This window comes from Alligator sinensis, unplaced genomic scaffold, assembly GCF_000455745.1.
Source record: "Alligator sinensis unplaced genomic scaffold, ASM45574v1 scaffold103_2, whole genome shotgun sequence".
Taxonomy (NCBI): domain Eukaryota; kingdom Metazoa; phylum Chordata; order Crocodylia; family Alligatoridae; genus Alligator; species Alligator sinensis.
The window spans coordinates 1535259-1556608 of record NW_005842166.1 but is presented as its reverse complement, the minus strand read 5'-3'; the positions used below and the strand labels follow the sequence as shown (position 1 = coordinate 1556608).

Below are 21350 nucleotides of genomic sequence, written 5' to 3'. Positions count from 1 at the left end.
TGCTGGAGCTAGTACGTGGGGTCACTCTGTGGTTGAATCTGGTACATGGTATTGGGCCATTGTGCAGGATCAAACCCATGTGCAGATCCTGTTTGTTAGCCATTGGTGCTGTCAGCAGTGATTTTATATCCACTCCCTGAGCAATGATGAAATGTTAAATTGGTATTACATCTTGTACCAGAACCCACTTAGAAGCACCCCCATCTGTTGGAGGTATTTCATTGACAGCTACATTTTGAGATTTGTTTGTTAATCACTTCTTAACCCATTTAACAAGTGCTTTGCTTAGACTCTTATACTTAGCATAGATCTACAATTGGTGCAGAGCAGCTGAACTGATCATGGGGACTTTTGTTTTATTTGAATGTTCACTGCAGTATTAAGCAGTGTCAGTGTTAAAATATATCATACACTGTTATAAACATCTGATTCTGAGTATTCACAATCAATACTCTAGCAAAAAGCAAATGGGAATTGTCCATATTGTTCTGAATCGATGTCATTTTGCCAATGCTATAATGAAAAACTAATGAATCTGCCCTGCTTTTTCCACAGCTGAATTCCAGGCACTGTGCAGCAGTGGCATTGGAATAACAGCTGATGGCAGAGGTGAGGACTTTACCATGTGCCATAATACAGAGGGATGCCTATAACTAAGGTTCTCTAGCACTTCCAGTTATAAGACCTTGCTTTCAGTTGCATATATGTGTGAATGTGTAATTTTGTGAATGTGCACGAGTGGTACAAGACAGACTGAACATTTCTATGAATGTAATCTGCATTACACAATATCAAAAATAGTGGGTAGGTGATGCAAACCACTAATCTGGGGTAACTTCACCCAGTCTGCGGGAGAAATACCCCTGAAAAATCAGGGGTATTAGTTAGAGTGGCTTAGGTTTCACCTGTCAACATACATCCTGGGGTTGCTCCTTGTTAAAAGCAAACTGACTGTTATTACCTGCTTCCCTACTGTCTTGTGGAAGGGTGCAATAATAGCTGACTCTGTCCATTCCTGAGCCTGGTATGATTTACATCAGTGTAAAAATCCAAAGTACATTACCACAGAGTATGTCTTTGTCCAGGGCCAATACTTATTGGGTAATTCTCTATGTACATGCGCTGGAGAGTATGTGAGAATGAGTATGAGTGTGTGAGAGAGAGAGAGAGAGAGAGATAAGTGTATAAGTGAGCATGAGAGATTGGGCATGTTTTGGCATGTGTATGTAAAAGTGCAAGCAGCAAGGATTTTTATGGGTGATATATTTTATTGGACCACTACTACATGGGCGGGATAGACTTAGACAAGCTTTAAGTCATTCTTTTTCAGGTCTCTCTATAAGTGAAATGTGTATGTACATGCATGTGAGTGAGTACATGTAAGCATGTGAATGCCTGTGGGAGAGTGAGTCTATGTATATGTGAGTGAATGAGTGTATATGCAAGTGAAAGTAAGCGTTTGTGTTTGTATGTATGTGTGTGCATGTATGCGAGAGAGAGTGAATGTGTCTCAGATTCTGCCTTAAGTAACAACAAATTACTGTTAGGCAAACATACCCAAGTCTGGTATAGTGAATCAAGTGGCTGGTCCTTGGCACCGAGGGGGAGTTGCATTTCTGGGTTTGCCCATAGTCTGGCAACCCTACAATATATTGCTGGAGAACTAACCTAAAACTCATCATCGGGGGGTGTATTTGTTGAAGGCATTTATCAGTGATTTTCAGGTGTAGGTTTGTCTAGGTCTGCAAGCTGGGACCCCATCCAGCTCAAGGCCCTGATCCATACATAGCTCACCCCCCTGCATACCTCACCAGAGAACAAATGCTCATGGCTGGGTCTGAGGGTCCTCCTCCTGCCTCCCAGGATGCATGGACTACTGCTCAGCCAGCTCTTTATGTCAACAGTAGAAATAGGAAATTTACTTTGACCTGACCAGCTACAGCCCCCTCTTCCTGGCTGGCAGTGATGCAGCCTGGGAGCTCACCACAGGCACACAACAAGGGAGTTCATATAGAATGTGGGTGCCTTTGCAAAGCCTTTCTTTGACCATCTGCACCTGGCTATTGATTTGATAAGGACTCCTTCTCCACCCCAGCTGCTCAGAGACTCTCTAGCACTCCTGTACAACACACTACCAGACCCAGGCCTGGTTCTCTCTCTTCACCAGCCCTGGCCTGTTGGCAGTGCCAGTTGGGAAGTGCAGGACAGGACATGTGCAGGCTGACAACCTTGCCTCATTTAGGTACAGCACCCAGCATGCAGCACTTTCCAAACCACCTCCTCTTTTGGCCTTTTCCTCAGACAGAGATAGATGAGGGGACTAAAGGATGGACTGAGAACTGGGCACCAGAGGTGGAGATCAGTGCTTGGGTTAACCCAGAAGAGACTGTCACGGTCCCAACAGGCACCAGCACCTCTGTGGTTAGACTCTGCATGTAAGGGTATGGCACTGTGCCAGCTGCCTGCCCAATGCTCAGTGTTCTGCATTGCCACCTGTGAGTCACAGGTCTGCTGTCTGCCTTCAACCTCATGCTCCACAGGAGCTGGTGGTAGAGGTGCCAGCACTGGGTCTATAGGCTAGCAGAAATTGTGTTCCCCCCACTCCCTACTAGCCTTCTGGGATATAGAGGGGTATTGATGCCTAGAGAGAACCCCAAGACATTCAGAAGTGACTATAATCAAAGGAGCAAATGACTCCTCCTTGGGAAAAGAAGAGAAAGCGGGCTGTTGGTCTCAGTGCCATAGCTGAGACCCTGCACTGATGGAGACAGTACACAGTGGCAGAGAGAATGCTGATACAGTGCAGGGACTCAGGATGCAGGCCATTTCCCTGTGAGCATCTCCCTCTGCATGACATGCCCTTGCAAGACAAATTGTGCATGTGCGCACACATATGCATATACACACACATATGCATATACGCCCATCATGGACTGGGGGTAACTGGTGGGGCTTTAGTTGTCATCAGACTTCTCTCATAAATGTGTGTGCTCTGCTCGAGACCTCACCTTCATGAAGGAGGCAGCATCTCTGTTACAAGAAAGGTCTCTGCAGGGTAGAAATTAAAGTCCATTCAGCCTACTGAATGTAGATTTTGTAGCCTGAGGAAACCTGAAGGTACAAGGCTGCAGCTTGGCAATACATAGGAGCAAAGCAGTGCCGACATTTAGAGCATTCTTCTGCATGGTCTCCTGCAGATGACCCACACAATGGTCAGGCTGAGTACTGAAAATGTGTACATCCAGATGTGGACAGGCTTGTGTAGAAGGCAATGGAGGTAAAGCAGAAGCAGAGGCTGAAAGATTTTCTTTCAGGGCTTGGCCCTGGTTCTGGTCACATCTGAACATGTGGTTCCTTGCGCTGCACAGATATCAATGAATGTGCCCTCAACCCAGACATCTGCCCCAATGGCATGTGTGAGAACCTGCGTGGGAGCTACCGCTGCATCTGCAATTTGGGCTACGAATCAGATCCCACTGGCAAGAACTGTGTGGGTGAGTTCAGGAGAATCCCTGTGTGTTCAGGGCAGTTTGGAGCCCCTCTGAAATAGGCCAGGTCAAGGCCAGAGAGCCAGATCTACACTCAGCAGGGAGCCTGGCTAGCAAAGGTCTACTAGAAACAAGTGGAATTTTGCAGGCCGGTCGTCACAGAGCTTGATGCACATTAACTGGCCCAGAGGCCAGGGCACTTACTTAGGGCTTTGCTCTAGGCCTAAGCACTAAGCCTGGGCTTAGTGCAACAACTGATTCCCCTAAACACAAGGTTCTCTTTTTGAGCTGTGACATGATGAGTCTGATTGTCCAGAGAGAAAGATCACAGGGCAGTAGCTATAACTAAAGTAACTGCAATTTCAGAGCAACACATTTGCTAGTAAATATGGTATTTGTTATAAAATGTATCACTAAAACATTCGGCAACCCTAGCAAGGTGGGTGTGTAAAGCACTGAAACAAACTGAACATTACTTAAACTGCCTAAACATGCCAGGATATGGGGCAGGGTAGCTATGCAGATGAAGCTAAGCCCTGAGAGAGAGACTGGCTGCCCCTAGAGATGCCAGGCTGGGCATTGCCCAAAGGTAAGTCTGTGGTAAGTTCCAGCTGCTGCCCTGAAGCTCTGATGACATGCTGTGGCCTGGCTTACCCTCTCTCTTTTGGAGAATATGAGAAGCAAACACAGTACAAATGGGTAGCTTTTCCATTCTCCTCCTGCCAGGTGATTTTAATAGACTCCTATGTGCTTGCTCACTCAAGCTGTGCCATAAATAGCAAGGTCTGTGTAAGTGGACTGCCTGGGCCTGGGATGTGTCTCAGAGAATAAATGTTTTCAGTGCCATCTTGGCTCCAGAAATCAGGTAGCTGAGGGGATGCCTGGTGCTGGAGCTCACAAGCCCTGTCTATCTCTGCCCACAGATGTTGATGAGTGCACTGTTAATCGTTTGCTCTGTGACAATGGCCTGTGCCGTAACACACCTGGAAGCTACACCTGCACCTGTCCCAAAGGCTTTGTCTTCAGGACTGAGACAGATACCTGTGAAGGTAATGATCTTCTTAAGCTCTTTGGTTTGGCTGTCGGACTGCCATCCAGCATGGTGTTCATTGGCTTTGCTGCCCTCTGCCAGAGAGAAGCAGAAGCTGCACCATGGCCAAGACCGCAGCCTAGCTGGGCTGAACTGGAAACTGGCTGAGTCTGAATATTAGCAGTGATTCCAAGGGCAACAGAATATCTGCAAGGTGCAAAGCATGAGTGCTAAGCCATCTCCTGGGTGTAACATGCCTTTGATTTTCTCTGGCTCAGTAGTGGTTTGGACTCTAGCTGCCCTTGGGGGTGGCGGTTTCTGGTTTTTCCATGAGGCTTTCTAACTTCCTTTTTGTTTAAAATCTGAAAAGCCCCACACTGAATTTTCTTAGTTTTCAGAAACTCAAACCCAAAACATTTTCCTCCAAACATCAGAACTTTTGGACTAAAAAATTTAAATTTTGGGACAGGGAGTTGGTGGAAAATTTACAGTTTGGGAGTCATCTTTTTCCTGACAAAGAATTGAAAATATTTGAAGAAAGGGGACAAGTTCTGCAGAAATGCATATTTACACCCCCCCAAACCCCTCAAATTACAATTTTCCTATGGAACACAGTGAAGTTTCCTTGCAGGCTCCAAGTATCAGCTATATGGAACAAAGCATGTTGCGATGAAACTGTTGCAAAAGTATTTAGATGTCCAGAGAAGCTCTTAGTTTCTTTAGCAGCCTTTGAAAGCTGTGATGAATTATGTCAACCAATTTTCACTCCTTCCTCTCTACTAACCTGCTCTGAGGGTTCGCTAAATCCCAGCTTTAACCACTGCTCTTATTATCTAGAGCTGGACCTGAGTCCCAAGATTCAGTGTCAGGTGTTCATATCTGGGTGATGGTTCATCCTGTTGCAGAGGCAGGACCTGGCAATTCAATTTCCTACTGACTCCAAACTCTTGGTGCCTTTGGGGGCCCAGCTCCTGGGCTGGGGTGGGTCCTAGACTCTCTACGGTTCTTTCAGTGCTAGTACATTGACGGTTATTTTTGACTCACAGATATCAATGAATGCACCTCAAACCCATGTGTGAATGGTGTATGCAGGAACAATGCTGGCTCTTTTGCCTGTGAGTGCTCCCCAGGCAGCAAACTGGACCCGAGTGGCACCATCTGTGTGGGTAAGACTCCTTACAGGGCCAGTGATGGGCAGGACTGACAATCCCAGCAACCCCACTTAATATTGCTCTGTCTTAGAGGTGGTCACAGGAGACAGTTCAGGGTTTAGCTTTGGACCCCAGCAATTTGCATAGGCACAGTAGGGCTCGCACTATATTGACTCAATTTCTTGCTATAATTTTTGTTTCTCGTGGAACAGTGAAGCTGAGAAAGCATCGTAGCAGTCAGCCAAAGTGTTCCAGCCACTGCACCGGATGCCCAATAAACCCTAACCATGCTGCAGTGGGAGAGTTACTTGGTGTGAGGTTCCTTGAACATCATGTAGGATCATCACCCACATCCTGGCATGCACAAGAGGGCCCCCACAATGGAGGATCCTACAACATGAAGGGAATGGCAGCCCCATCTTACACACAGTTCAATAACTTACTTTGTACCATCAACTGAGATACATAAATCACTTTTAGCCAAGATGAAAGCCTACCTAAGCCCAGAACAAGGACTCTGGCCTTGGCTGAGTCACAGCCTCTCCACTTCAGTCCAAGATCTTCAGCATCTCTGCATTGAACATAAGTTTTATATTAATGTGTCAGCAGCTAGCAGGTTGGGCTTGGTGTCACGCTCCCTTTGTAAGCAAAGCTCTCATTGTTCTGCCTGAGCACAGAGTAAGGAACAGGCCCTTTATCCACAAGAAGACAAGCAGGGCAGAACCCAGCCCTACTTATCAGAGCCAAGCAGTGCTGCCAGGCATGAACACACAGTGGTATCAGAGAGCAGAGCCCAGCTTGCAGCTCCACAGAGCAGGGTCCTGGCAAATGCAGCCCTCTGAACCCCACTGTAGTGCACATGGCTCCACAGCATGCCAGGTAAAGCAGAGCAGGCAAAGAATGCTCCTTACCTGGTTTTCAAGGCCTGCTGGCTTTTCCAGCAAGGCACCTCTCTTCCAATTTCTCTCCCTTGCCATCTAGCTGCTGGGAGCTAGGTGGCAATCAGGCAGGGGGGCAGCTCTTCACATATGCTGTGTTTTGCCTCCACAGACAGCATGAAGGGGACATGCTGGTTGAACATCCAGGATGGCCGCTGTGAGGTGAACATCAATGGAGCAACACTGAAATCTGAGTGCTGTGCCACACTGGGAGCAGCCTGGGGCAGTCCTTGTGAGCGCTGTGAGATCGGTAAGCCTAACACAAAGGCAAGGAACCTTTGCCTGGGCATGGGCAGCAAGGAAATCATCTGCCTATCTCATTATGCCTCTTTGCCTTCCTGCAGATCCTGCCTGTCCCAGAGGGTTTGCCAGGATGAAGGGGGTCACATGTGAAGGTAAAGTGCCAAGGAGTGAAGCTCTTGCTGGCAACAGGGTTACTGGGAGACTAATAGAAGTCTTGCTGCTCCTTCCCTCCTCCTGTAATGTTACCCTCCTTGCTGAGCTACACTAAGTGCCACAGCTGTGGGATAGTCCCAGTAGAGTCATACCATCATGCAGTTTGCTCTGGCCAATTGGCCGTTTGCATCTGGATATGCCTAGTCTGATTTGTGGGCATCAGCACACAGATACAAAGTCATGAGGTGGGCAGCAACTGGGGATGCTGTCACACCATAGCCACATGCATGAGGGGTGGGGGTCCACAAGCTGTCATGGAAAGTTTAACATTGGCTGGACAGGGCATATGCATAACTTACCTAACTTCCATGCCAATCCTCCACACTGGGAACACATTGGGGCTTTTCTGAAAGCTTCCTCCATCCAGAAGTATCCCCAGAAGTCCCTGGGTCTGCTACTGCCTAATGCTTCTCCTTTGTCTTTATGCCTACAGATGTGAATGAATGCGATGTCTTCCCCAGCGTCTGTCCCAATGGTCGCTGTGTGAACACAGGCGGCTCCTTCCGATGCGAGTGTCCAGAAGGGCTGACTCTCGATGGAACTGGCAGGACATGTGTGGGTGAGGATCACTCCCTCAGCAGATCATAGTTTTCCTTCAGTCTCTTATGTACCCAGGCTACACTGTCCACTACAGTACACTACACACCTCCTGTCAAGGGAGGTGTTGGGGACCCAAGCACCTTCTGGACTTCTTGCATCTCAAGAAGCTGAGACTGGCCATGGTCACAGGCTGGAGAGAGAGAGGGAGTAGAGTGCAGTGAGGGCAACTGAGTGTGTTCTTTTTGTCTAAAATACCCAAGGGGTGGCTGAAAGAAGGGCTCGGACACTTGACATAGCACTAATGTGTGGTGGGATTTGTTTAGCTTAGGGCTGTCCAACTTCTAAGCAGGCAGGGGCCACACGCTGTGTGGGCTGCACTAACATAAGCCACTGGCCCCTTGGGCATTCTTGCACTGCACCACGCACACAGGAACATCCACGTCTGCCCTATGCAGTGTGCATGGGAGGCCAGACAATGAGGCCCAGCCAGCACATGTCTGTGTGGTCCCCTATCTGCGTGACATGGGAAGAGTATAATGTGTCCAGAAATGGTCAAACTTTTAAAGCTTAGGAGAAAGGATGGGAGGGGATCTGAGAATGCAGGGAAAAGCCTTTCACTTCTAGCTGGAATCCAGGGTGCGGCAAGGAGATGGAGAAGAAGTGCAGAGGGAGAACTGTTCCCAAAGCAATCCCAACACAATCCCAGAGCAATCCCAACACAGTGCAAGTAAGTGCAGTGATGTAGGTGTCAGTTCCCCGTTGTTATACCAGAACACCCCGTTAGCCCAGCTCTGTGCAGCTTCCTCTGGGGTCACAGCAGCAAACTGCTGCCCTGAGCTGAGTGCCACTATTGCCCACTTTACTGAGTGGGTAAGTAGTGGTTCTCAACTGTTTTAGACCCCAGTCCCCCTCTATAACTTAACTAAATGTAGTGGCACCCCATTTAAAAAAACAAACGTATTCATTACAGTGAAGGGGAAGTTTGCTTGGAAACTCTCTCTCACATTCCTTCACTGTAAGCCTGCTGAGAGTAAAGAGGTTTGCAGGGAAAAGGGAAACCTTCAGGAACAGGGAACAGCAAACAGGCCAGCCACAGAGGAGTTTTCTAGGTAAGGTCTGCTTGGAAAGACAGGCACACCGTGAGAAGCAGCAGATTAAAAGACAAAGAGGCATGGCTGGAGGATGTCACAATTCCAGCGCCACTGCCATTTCCAGCTTTCCCTCTGCTTGCACCTGTGACGTCTGTCCAGACAAGACCACACACTGTTGAGGTTTCCTCCAGGTCCTGGTTTGGTGCTATGTAGACTGCGACTTGCAGATTCCTTCCCATATCAGCCAGGTGAGGGAGTGCCTGTAGTGCAAGTGGTGTCTTCTGCTGGTGTCTGTCAGGGCCAGGCAAGAGAGCTATAAGTGAAGGTAGCAAGGCTCCGAAGCATCCCCCGACATGAGGACTTCATTGATTCCATGCTGGAGGAGACCTCTAGGACTGTGATGGAAGGACAGCCAGAGGTGGTGCTAGAAAAGGAAGAGGGCATGGACTCCCAGGAAGGTGGAAGCTGGAAGCTTGTATCTTCTGCCAGCAAGAAGAAATCATCACCCCCACCTGCAATGGTTTGCCTGGAGAACAGATATGGAGCACTGGCAACAGAGGAGGAGAGCATTCCATTGGTGGAAGAAGCCAGGCCAGGCATCCCCAAGGTTGGAGGACTGAGACCACTGCCATGAAGAAGTGATGAGTGGTGGTGATTGGAGACTCCCTTCTGTGCGGGATGGAGGGGATCCATCTGCCAGCCTGACAAGTTGTCCCAGGAGGTGTGCTGTTTGCCTGGAACCTGGATCCGAGATGTCATGGAAGAATTACCAAGACTCGTCCAACCCTCTGACTACTACCTCATGGTGCTCATTCATGTGGGCACCAGTGATACTGCCAGAGGTGACCCTGAACAGATCAAGAGTTGACTACAGGGCTCTGGGTGCAAGGGTGAAGGGAACAGGGGGCACAGGTTGTGTTCTCCTCAGTCCTTCTGGTCAAGAGGAAGGGCCCTGGCAGGAACAGACACATCCTGCAGATCAATGCATGGCTGTGCAGCTGGTGTTGCCGGCAGGGATTCGGCTTCTTCGACCATGGGACGTTGTTCCAAGAAGAAGGATCGCTGGGAAGAGACAGGATCCACCTGACAAAGAAAGGGAAGATAATCTTTGCAAACAGGCTCACTAATCTAGTGAGGAGGGCTTTAAAATAGGTTTACTGGGGGATAGAGAACAAAGCCCTGAGGTAAGTGAGGAAACGAAGGACATGGAGAAAGCAGAAGCAGGAGGGGGCAGTGGGGGAGACCTCGTTCTTCCTGAGAAAGTACTCAGTTTGTCACCTCGTGTGCCTGTACATGAATGCAAGGAGCCTGGGAAACAAGCAGGAAGAATTGGAAGTCCTTGTATAATCACAGAACTCTGACATGATTGGGATAACAGAGACTTGGTGGCAAGCGGGGACTGCCTGCAGCCGCTGGTGGCCATGTCAGCACCGGGGCAGGGGGGCAGCAACCAGCGAGGGGGGCCGGCTTCAGTGGCAGGCAATCTCGGGGGGGGGAAGGGGCACGTGCCCCCTTGTGCCCCCCCTACACAGCACCTATGGCTGGGAGGGCAATACAGCAGTGCTCAGGCAATCCAGGACGTTTTTTGAGAGTATTGGAGACAACTTCCTGGTTCAAGTGTTGGAGAGCCCAACTAGGGGCTGTGCTCTTCTTGACCTACTGCTTACAAACAGGGAAGAATTGGTGGGAGGCATAGAAGTGGATGGCAAGTTGAGCAGCAGCGACCATAAGATGATTGAGTTTGGGATCCTGACAAAAGTAAGAAAGGAGAGCAGCAGACTACAGACCCCGGACTTCAGAAAAGCAGACTTTGGCTCCCTCAGGGAACTGATGGGCAGGATCCCTTGGGATACCAGTCTAATGGGGAGAGGATTTCAGGAGAGCTGGCTGTATTTTAAAGAAACCTTACTGAGGACAAAGGAACAAACCAACCCAATGTGCAGGAAGAATAGCAAATATGGCCAGCAACCAGCTTGGCTTAACAGAGAACTCTTCAGTGAGTTTAAACACAAAGGCTAGGGACAGACACTAAAAAAGCCTGCCCAGCCCAGAGAGCATGCCAGGATACTGGGGGAGTCTGATTTAATTTAAACCAGCAAGGGGTCTGGGACAGACATTGCATAAACTGCTTTGAGCCAAATCAGTTAAGTCTGATATGACATTCAATCAGGTTTATCTCAGACTGGTTTCAGCCATCTCAAACTGGTTTATGCGCTTGAGCATCTGTTCTGTTACAGGTTTAAACCAGTTTCTGATCACATAAACTGGTTTATGTGTAATGTGTGTCCCTAGCCAAAAAGGAAGCTCATAAGAAGTGGAAGCTTGGACAAACAACTTGGAGGGGCGGAGGGAGAGTATAAGAGCATTGTTCAGGCATGAAGGGATGATGTCAAGAAGACCAAAGTGCAACTGGAGTTGCAGCTAGTCAGGGACATGAAGGGTAACAAGAAGGGTTTCTACAAGTATGTCAGCAACAAGTGGAAGATCGGGGAAGTGTGGGTCCCTTACTGAGTGAAGGAGGCAACCTAGTGACAGAGGATTCAGAAAAAGCTGAAGTGCTCAATGCCTTTTTCACCTCAGTCTTCACAGACAAGGTCAGCTCCCAGACTACTGCACCTGGCAGCACAGTTTGGGGAAGAGGTGAGCAGCCATCAGTGATGAAAGAACAGGTTAGGGACTATTTAGAAAAGCTGGATATGTACAAGTTCATTGGGCTGGATGCAATGCATCCAAGGGTGGTGAGCGAGTTGGCTGTTGTGATTGCAGACCCACGGGCCATTATCTTTGAAACCTCATGGTGATCAGGGGAGGTCCCGGACGATTTGAAAAGAGCAAATACAGTACCCATCTTTCGGAAAGAGAAGAAGGAGGATCCAGGGAATTACAGACCAGTCAGCCTCACCTCAGTCCCTGGCAAAAGCATGGAGCAGGTCCTCAAAGAATCCATTCTAAGCACTTGGAGAAGAATGTGGTGATTAGGCACAGTCAGCATGGATTCACCAGGGGCAAGTCATGCCCGACCAACCTGATTGTCTTCTATAATGAGGTGACTGGCTCTGTGGATGTGAGGAAAGCTGGAGACAAGTCTGCTAGAGGTTAGCAAGGCTTTTGATACCGTCTCCCACAGCATTCTTGCAAGCAAGCCAAGGTAGTATGGGTTGGATGAATAGACTGTTAGATGGTAGGAAGCTGGCTGGATTGTCAGGCTCAATGGGTAGTAAACAATGGCTCAATGTCTAGCTGGCAGCCAATATCAAGTGGAGTGTCCCGGGGTCAGTCCTGGGGCTGGTTTTGCTCAATATCTTCATTACCAATCTGGAAGAAAGGGGTGGATTGCTCCCTCAGCAAATTTGCAGATGACACCAAGCTGTGGGGAGTTGTAAATACACTGGAGGGTAGGGCTAGGATTCAGAGAGACATAGCCAAATTGGAGGATTGGGCCAAAAGTAATTTCACGAGGTTCAACAAGGACCAGTGCAAAGTCCTGCACTTAGGACAGAAGAATCCCATGCACCAGTACAGGCTGGGGACTGGCTGGCTGGGCAGCAGCTCTTCAGAAAAGGACCTGGGGGTTACAGTGGACAAGGGTTTGGATATGAGTCAGCAGTGTGACTCGTTGCCAAGAAGGCTAACAGCATACTGGGTTGCATTAGTAGGAGCATTGCCAGCTGATCAAGGGAAATAGTTATTCTGATCTATTTAGCACTAGTGAGGCCACATCTAGAGTCCTGTGTTCAGTTTCAAGCCCCGCACTATTGAAAGGATGTGGATAAGTTGGCGAGTCCAGCAGAAAGCAATGAAAATGGTTCGGGGCTGGGGCACATGATGTATGAGGAGAGTCTGAGGGAACTGGGTTGATTTAGTCTACAGAAGAGAAGACTGAGAAGTGATTTGATAGCAGCCTTTAATTAGTGTGGTTCCAGAGAGGATGGAGCTGGACTGTTCTCAGTGGTGACAGGTGGCAGAACAAGAACCAATGGGCATTTTTACACATGCAAGCACCGCAGCACTAGGCACTTTTCAAAGTGCCTGGCACTGCAACTCTTACAGTTGTATACGTGGCAAAATGCACGTCAGTGCTGAGAAAATAGCAGCAGCGTGCTTTTGAGCTCAAATGCATCAAAGGTGCTTTGGTTCAAAAGTACACCATTGCCATTTTCTGTGCGCTGACATACATTTCTCTGCTTATACAACTGCTAGCAACGCAGCGCAGTGCATGTCAGTTCATGTGCCTCTAGAGGATCTGAAGTGGTGGATCTCCAGCATATTGTGGGACCAAAAAGTATGTCTATAAATGCTCAGTGGTCTCAAGTGACAGCCAGAGAGGTTTAAGTTGGATATTAGGAAAAGCTTTCTCACGAGGATGGTGGTGAAGCAATGCAACAGGTTATCTAGAGAGGTGGTGAAATTTCCAACCTTGAAGGTTTTTAAGGTCTGGCTAGGATGATCTAGTTGGGGATGGTCCTGCTTTGAGCAGAGGGTTGGACCAGATGACCTCCTGAGGTCCCTTCCGACTCTAAATTTCTATGATTACAGTGCATAACAACTAATATGCAGATTCTGTATAAATAAATTTGTCCATTATGTCAGTTGTAGACAGTCATGAAGGGAGACAACCTGTGCCCTGGTCCTCTGTGATTGCAGAGAGCAGTATTTCCTTCACCTGACCTGCCCCAGGTCTCTCAGGTGTCTCATGGGATTCTCGAGAGACAGGAAGATGGCACAGCCAAGCTGCAGGCAGGTTTGTCACAGCTGAGCCACAGAGCTGGGCAAGTGAGAAATTGGAAGCCAGACTGGGGTGCCCAGGCAGGCTTTTCTGCATCCAAGGACCAATGCCAACTGGTCCTTGCCCGCCAAGCATCCCAGCTGGCAGTCGAGAGCACAGCGCATACAGCATACTGAGAGAAGGTCAGGGTCTCAGTTCCCAGCTGGGGGAATTAGCACTGAAGTCTGGAGTAGTGCTGCTTTGTCCCAGCTGAGCCGGGCAGGGGCAAGGCTGGTACTTACTGCAATGTATGCTAGCTAGCTGACCTCCCAGAGGCATAACTAATAAGGTTTGCATCCTGGGCCAGTATTTTCCATTGGGCCCTGCTGCAGGTCCCCTCTGCATGCTGTGATGCAGCTTGCTCCAGTGCATTGTCCTTCTCTGCCTGCTCTATGCATTTCTCTGTACCCCCTCTGCAGCACAGCACCCAAGCACCTGCTGCCTCCCTAGCCATCCCTAATCAGTGCTGAGGGTTTCTCTTGAGCTGCACACAGTATAGGGGAACCATAAGGGGGCATGAGAAATGCTGGCCCAGGGCACAAACCAACAGGAGGAGGGGACCTGGGGACATCTCCAAGTCAGGGCCTGGGGGCTTACAGCCCGCTCACTTCCCTGCTCCTTACACTGCTGTGACCTCACTTCAGGCCAGGCTGCAACTCCTACAGCAGCTGGTTCCTGATCTGGCCCTGCACATTTCCTCTTGGAAACAGAGGCACGTCAGGGCAGTTCCACCTGGTGGCAGCGTGGTACAACACCCCTAAAAAGATCTCATAGCACCCAGCTGAGAATCAGTGGGGTAGGGCATTAGTGTCACACTACAGCCATGGGGCCACTGACTTTGTCTAACAACCACGGTGGCAGGTACTGGCTGCTCCCTGGGCAGCCAGCTTCTGTTTGAGGAAGCACAGGATAGGTGATACAGGGTCTTTGGCTCACCTGTCTAGGGACAGATCCTGTTTTAAAGGGGCACAAGCAGGACCCAGCTGTTCCAAGGGAACCAGGACACCAAAAAAAGTCCTCTAGTGAAGAATCTTGCAAGCAGCAGTTCTCCGCCATCCATCCTAACTGGGGTAATGAAGGGAGTAGAGGGGGACCGGACTTCAGTAGGGATGTGAAGTAAGGAGCCCACTGCCTTCTGTCAGCCCACTGAAGTACAGGTGCAGATCCCTGGAAAGGTCACCCAAAGGTAGTGATGAATCCCACCAGTGTGAGATGTACTGTAGGACTGCCCCCTTGTACTGGGGACTGCCCCAAATAATAGTGTCCCAGGTGGCCTTCCTTCAGTATTAGGTACTAAAGTGAGTCTCAGGTCTGTTGTCTCCCCAGATGTGCGTGTAGAACAGTGCTACATGAAGTGGGATGAGGATGAGTGCAATGAGCCCCTGCCTGGGAAGTACCGGATGGACGTATGCTGCTGTTCTGTGGGCTCAGCCTGGGGCATTGACTGTGAAGAATGTCCCAGAGTTGGCACCAGTGAGTACAAGGCTATCTGCCCAAGGGGGCCAGGCTTTGCCAACAGAGGAGATGTGCTCTCAGGCAGACCCTTCTACAAAGGTAAGAGAACAATTGATCTCTCGGGGTGCAAGTCTGTTCTTTGCTTCAGACATGCTCACAGGACCCAGCCCCTGACCTAGGAGTCTCTAGCTGAGAGTCATCTGGGAAGCCTCCTCACTGATGTTGTGCCTGCTTTCCACAGATGTGAATGAGTGCAAGGTCTTCTCTGGTCTCTGCACTCATGGGACTTGTCGAAACACAATTGGCAGCTTCAGATGCATCTGTGGCAATGGCTTTGCTTTGGATGCTGAGGAGAGAAACTGCACAGGTAAGGGAGAAGAGCCCTCCCCCTCCCTCTCCAGTACCTGTTCTGGCCCCCAGGCTACTCTGCTGGGAGGGGTGAATTGTGCTGCCTGCCTTTTGTCTGTAGTAATGCTGGGGAAGCACACTGTCAGCTTCATGTTCAGAGTGCAAGAGACCCTGAACAGACAGGTTGTCCTCCGGATTTACCTGAGTCTAGGGGCAAGACTCCACATTGGGAGACCTCCTAGGGCATAAGCAGAAGCCCTGAAGAGCTCTTTTCAGCTCTCCCTCTTGCTCTCCTTTTTGCAGTAATCTATGTCTGCACAGAAGGCAGCTCATATGATACGTCTTTCCCCGGACATGCCATCTCCAGCAGCCATTACAAGCCTGTCCAGACCAAGGGACTCATTCCCTCATTCAGGCATCAGCCACAGCTGAGACCCTAATTCCCCCTGTCTAAGTCTAGTACACAGCAATGCCTGCAACTTGTCCTGGAGCTCAGGTGTTTGGTGTGTTTTCAGGCTGAGACTCTTTTTCCTACAGATATCGATGAGTGTCGCATCTCACCAGACCTGTGTGGCCATGGCACCTGCATCAACACTCCAGGCAGCTTTGAATGCGAGTGCTTCGAGGGCTATGAGAGTGGGTTCATGATGATGAAGAACTGCATGGGTAAGACAGAATTCCTGGCAGGGCAAGGACTCTGCCAACCACCTAGGGGACTGCCACAGGAGGTGATGAGGCAGTATCGTCCCTTCCACCACTTCAGCACCCAGCTCTGGGCCCGGACATGAAAGGGCACTACAGACCACGTTCACATCTGTCTGTCTAATTAACCAGCTTCCTGGGTTTTTATGCAGTGCTGTGCTACTGCAGCTGAGCACCAGTGACTCCTTGGAACTCCTGCTTGCAAAGTACTTACGGGATTGGGACCTTGTGGGGTTTTGTTGGGGTTTTTTTGGTTTTGGTTTTGGGGTTTTTTTTGCTTCTAAGCAGGCTGTGGTGAGTCTCCTGTCCATTAGGCTCCACTGGCAGAAGCACTGTGGTATTCTGGCCACCCCTCCATGAACTGGGCTGTACAGTAGTCCTGGCATTGTGAAAGGGGAGGACAGGGTGTACCAAGGCTCCCTTGCATAAGAGATTTGGATAGTCACTTTTCTCCCCAGGTGAGTGACTCTCCAAAGAGCCAAAGACCCCTCAGCATGAAGCAGGGATAAGACCAGTCTCCTGGGTCCCAGTGCCAAGTCTCTGGCAGAATGAGTATGCCTGTGTATGGGAAAGGGAATTGCTCCCTTTCCTCATACCCTTCCTTTATCACTCATCTCTCCCATGAAGAAGAGAGAGGCTAACCAGCCCACTGTTCCTACTGGCCATGATCACATAGGCAAGTCTGTCCTGGCTGCAGCTGGCTCTGCTGTGGAGAGCACTGCTGAGCCTGTGTCAGGAGCTTAGTGTGGACAGAAAGACAAAGAGCAGGGAGCATCCAGAGAGCGAGATCACCCATGGGAAAGAGCTTGGCTCATCATCCCCATTGTAGTCAGCACTCAGGCAAAATTGAGTTCTCCCTCCCTGGAACTGCAGAATTAGTCCCACATTTTAATCATTCCCACCTGGCATTTCTGGAGGAAAAGAGAAAAATCTTTCCCACACCTGGAAAATCTCAGGCTGGGATTTGTTCAGGACCCTCTGTGAAGAGATGATGTGAAGCTCAGTGGCGCTGCACTGGATTCTGGGATCTATTGGACACATGGCACTACAGGACTCTCCAAGGATGAGAAGGCTTCTCGGAGGCAAGCAAGGAGCCAATAAGCAGAGAACCTTGAAGTGCTTGTGTCTAGAGTGGTGCATATCTCAGCAGAAGCCTTACTTGGCTAAAATTCCCATCTATCCCAGACATTTCTGCTGAGAAGAAACTGTTTCTCCCATCTGAGACAAGGTTGTGTTTAAGCAAATGCCTTTTTTCATGGCAGCAGTGAGACTGTTCTCAAAATCTCCTTAAGATACAAGGCCAATCCTCCATACTAGCTGGTGCTTGGGAGCCTGTCTGTGCTCTGGAATTCATAATTGTCTTTGCAGTCATGACCTCGGTGGAAACAGCTCCCAGGCTGTTCTCAGAGTTGAGCCTTCCTACCAGATGGGTATTCCACTCCCTTTCTCTGCCCCACCCACTGAGTCTTAATGGCTTTCAAAGGGATTCATGCAAAAATGCACCATCACCTGCTCAGAACTTCACTATAAGCTTCACAAAACACATTCATACCAGCCCAGCGAGAAGGCTGAAGGACCGATTCTATGCTCAGATCAGGGGTGTACCCTGCAGTCTGTGCAACTGCTGCTCCCCTATGTGGCACCGTCCACCACAAAGAATAGCTGTGGTATTCAACCTTTTTTACCTCAAGGCTCCCTCCATAACTTCTCTGAATTTAGCATCACCCCAGTTGAGAATCAGTGAGCTAGAATCTAAATTCAGACAAGTTATGGAGGGGGACCTTGAGAACCACTCATCTAGCTGGTACCAGGTCATGGCAACGGGGGCAAAACCTGACCCCACCTTGCCCTCTTCTTCCCATCATTTTCCCTTTCCTGACCGCCTCCCCCGCCCCTCCAACCCCATCTGTACCTGAAGGGGCAAGGGTAGCTCCTGCCATCAAAGCTGCTCATTCAGATCTTACACACCAACAACTATAGCTATATGCCCCTGCGGCCTCTCCCATAGGCCCAAGAGTAGGGAGGGAAGTGGGATAAGAGCTCCAGATCCCTACATCCACCTGTTCACCCACCCAATGACAGACTGTGCTGCTCACAGCATCGGGGCCACTAGCACTGGAGCTATGCGGAGAAAGGGGAGGAAGGACAACAGCAGCAGTTTCCAAAGGAGCAGCTACAAACACTGCTGGTCTGTGGGAGGCAGGGGCAGCATGGGGCACAGGACAGAGAGGGGAGAGCACTTGTGTCCTTCCATAGGGGCCAGGTACCATAGCACCTTTAAAGTGATCTCACAGCACCCCAGGGTGCTGCAGCACCCCAGTTGAGAATCACTGGCATAGAAAGAGTCTGGATCCCAGTCTAATTCCTATGGAAGTCAGTGAGAGTGTGAGAGGGATCAGGCTCAGATGTCAGGAGGCTGGTGCATGTACGGCATTCTCTGTACTGATCTTTGTGTCCTGCCACAAGCAATGAGGGCCCGTGGGCACAGTGTCACTCTGCCATCCAAGACGAGTGTGCGTTGGAGATTCTGGTTGGTGACAGCACTGCTGTAAGTCTCTACAGTGCATTGCAGCCCTCATGCGGCACTTCCCAAGTGCCAGCTAAGCCACTTTGCAGGGCTTGTGCACTGTGAATCGCTGATGTGGCCATTCTGCGTAAAGGCTACTGCTAGTGTATCTCAGCTAATGTGTTTGTTCTGCTGACACAGCTCAAGCATTGACTAGAAGGGCTGGGAACAGATGCATGTAGCATTTAGTCTGGAATTCTAACAAAACTTGGCTCAACCCCAAATCTCCCTTGTTCAGCATGCTCCAGCTAGGGAGAGGACTTTGAGAGTGGGTATGCAACGAGGCCTGTACAAAGCTAACTAGCATGGGAGTCAGGAGCCAAAATTTTCCCTGCAAAATGGGGCCTTCCACTCCATGAATGAGTGGAAATTCACTCCAGATTCCTAACATGGCCTCTTCTAGGTTCTCAGATGTGTTGCTGTTTTATCTTTTGATAATGTGGGCAAATTTGTAAGGCGAATGTCTGCCTGGTTTCAGTGGTGCTTCTAGGATGATGGTCCTTGGTGTTAGTGTCATGCATTACATGGAAACAACAGCTGAAATGTTGAACTGACTGAGTCCTTGTGTCCTGCTCTCTGCAGATATTGATGAGTGTGAGCGGGACCCCCTGCTCTGCCGTGGCGGGATCTGCGTCAACAATGAGGGCAGCTTTGAATGCATCTGCCCCCCAGGCCATGAGCTAACCACTGAAGGCCATGCCTGCGTAGGTGAGCTGATAGACTAGATCTGGGCATGACTGTAGGAGGCCCTTCTCATTCACCATTAGCAACCACAGGAGAGCCTGTGACCTGAGCCAGTTCACCAGAGATTTGTACCCCTCGCCATTTACTACCCTCTGTGTGCTTAATCCTTAGCCCATGCTGGGTACATGCAACTCCCACTCAGGTCACTGGGGAATTGAGGATACTCTGCATTCCAAGGATTGGGCCCAAGGATCTGGTCACTCCCAGAGCTTCCTTTTATTTACCTGCTGTCCCTAAGACTTGATTGAGAGGGCAGTGAGTGAGGGATGGTATCCTGACTGCCTAGGTGACAGCACTGTGAGCAGAGGGTAAGCTAGGAAGAGGTCTGTGAGCAAAGGTTAATCCAGCTGATGCTGTACAGAGCTACAGCAGGGATCTGTTAGAGGTATAGCCATCAGGATTAGGATCCTCTGGTTCTAATTGTTTGGAAGTTTAAATAGTACCTAGTGCTTTGACAGGAGCGTTAATTGGGAGGAGCTGCAAACCAGGGAGCGCAGGGAAGTGCCCTATAGGAATACAGGGAGAGCTGAGACATGACAACCTGGGAGCTACAGGTGGGCAGACATGAGGGACTGGCCTAGTTCCTCCACTCTATGGGGAGCTGTTGGAGAAGAGCAAAGGAAGAAGGACAGGAACTTGGGTAAGTTTGCAAAGAGGAGTGGGGCAGTGGGGCAGGCAGGTCTGGGAGTACAGGGACACCACTGGAGTCATTATTAACAAGCTGAATTCTCTTTAGCAGCATTGAGGGGTGGGTTATACCCAAGCAGTGCCCTGTACACTGATTAATCCTTTTTCTCCAACCCAGATATCAACGAATGCTCTCTCAGTGATAACCTGTGCCGCAACGGGCGCTGTGTCAATGTCATCGGCACATACCAGTGCACATGTGACTCAGGCTTTCAGGCCACTCCAGACAGACAGGGCTGTGTTGGTGAGTCCTCCTGCTTTATTTTCAATGAGGTATCCAGAAGTAACTGAGCTCAATTCAGGAGTCTGTGGCCAGTATGTGAAAGAAGGCAGCAATGGTGATCACAGTAATACCTTCTGCCTTAGCTACTAATAAATCACCCAGTTGGAGTCAGAACAAGGGACTGTCTTTAACTCCATTTGAAATGGTATAAATAAGTGCTGCAAAGTACCCCCTTCAGGAGGGAGATGGGATGGGTATCTTCCCTTGGGCAGGAGAGTCACTGGGAGTGAATTCCAGTAATGCATTTATTAGCACTTGATGGTGTCCTGGGATATGCAGTGTTAAAGCAGCCAATGGGAATGAAGGAAGCATTTCCACTTCAGGGCCTTGGGGCTGTGAATCATGTCCCCTGAAGCCCACCAGGCAGGTATTATCTATCTGCACGGCTGCTTTCTGAGCCTGAGTGTTTTTTCCTGTGCAGCTAGCCATGTGCTGGCACTCACCTTGTTCAGCCACTTCTGCCTGTGAGGTATGTTCCCCAGCCAGTGGCTCTGGGAAGTGACTGACAAAGCGTTGTTTTAATGCAGATATTGATGAGTGCACCATCATGAATGGCGGCTGTGATACACACTGTGCCAATTCAGAGGGTAGCTACCAGTGCAGCTGCAGTGAGGGCTACGCACTGATGCCAGATAAGAGGTCGTGTACAGGTGAGTGGACAACGTGGCTGCTTGTTGGTGATGCTGTACAGAAGCTGTACAGGAATTTCTGGATGCACTACTGCCTCTTGTTATTTTGGAGTGATTTCCTGTGGCTTGGGAGGCAACATCTTTATGCCTTGTCTTGAGGGATCATGAACAGCGCATAGGGACATCCGACTCATGCTTCTGTCAGCACATAGCCATTCATACTGGTGAGCAACCCTGCCTCACACAGGCCTCACTTTCAACACTGATATAGTGCTGTCCCACACATGGGATGAGCACTTCTTATGTACTGATTGGCACTTAGTGCTTTGTGTCAACAAAGTTGCCTTGTGTGACATTGTCAGTGGTTGTTCACACTGATGTCATAACTCTGCCCCAGGGATTGATAGCCTCCACCAGCAACCAGCACACAGGAATGGCAGCATTCAGATCCTCACATGTGTGACATCCCCCCCCTGC

The 21350-nt window shown here is 49.6% G+C and overlaps 1 protein-coding gene across 1 annotated transcript in view; it reads left to right on the top strand.

Moving 5' to 3' along the window:
* The window catches only part of FBN3 (fibrillin 3), a 271545-nt gene that overhangs the window by 191059 nt on the left and 59136 nt on the right, over positions 1-21350 (top strand). Inside the window, exons 17-29 of the mRNA XM_014520884.2 lie at positions 556-609; positions 3369-3494; positions 4412-4537; positions 5565-5684; positions 6720-6857; positions 6952-7002; positions 7497-7622; positions 14786-15013; positions 15156-15281; positions 15800-15928; positions 19113-19238; positions 20080-20205; positions 20772-20894. Coding sequence (XP_014376370.1) covers positions 556-609; positions 3369-3494; positions 4412-4537; positions 5565-5684; positions 6720-6857; positions 6952-7002; positions 7497-7622; positions 14786-15013; positions 15156-15281; positions 15800-15928; positions 19113-19238; positions 20080-20205; positions 20772-20894 — 1599 coding nt within the window. The remainder of the gene's footprint in view (positions 1-555; positions 610-3368; positions 3495-4411; positions 4538-5564; positions 5685-6719; positions 6858-6951; positions 7003-7496; positions 7623-14785; positions 15014-15155; positions 15282-15799; positions 15929-19112; positions 19239-20079; positions 20206-20771; positions 20895-21350) is intronic.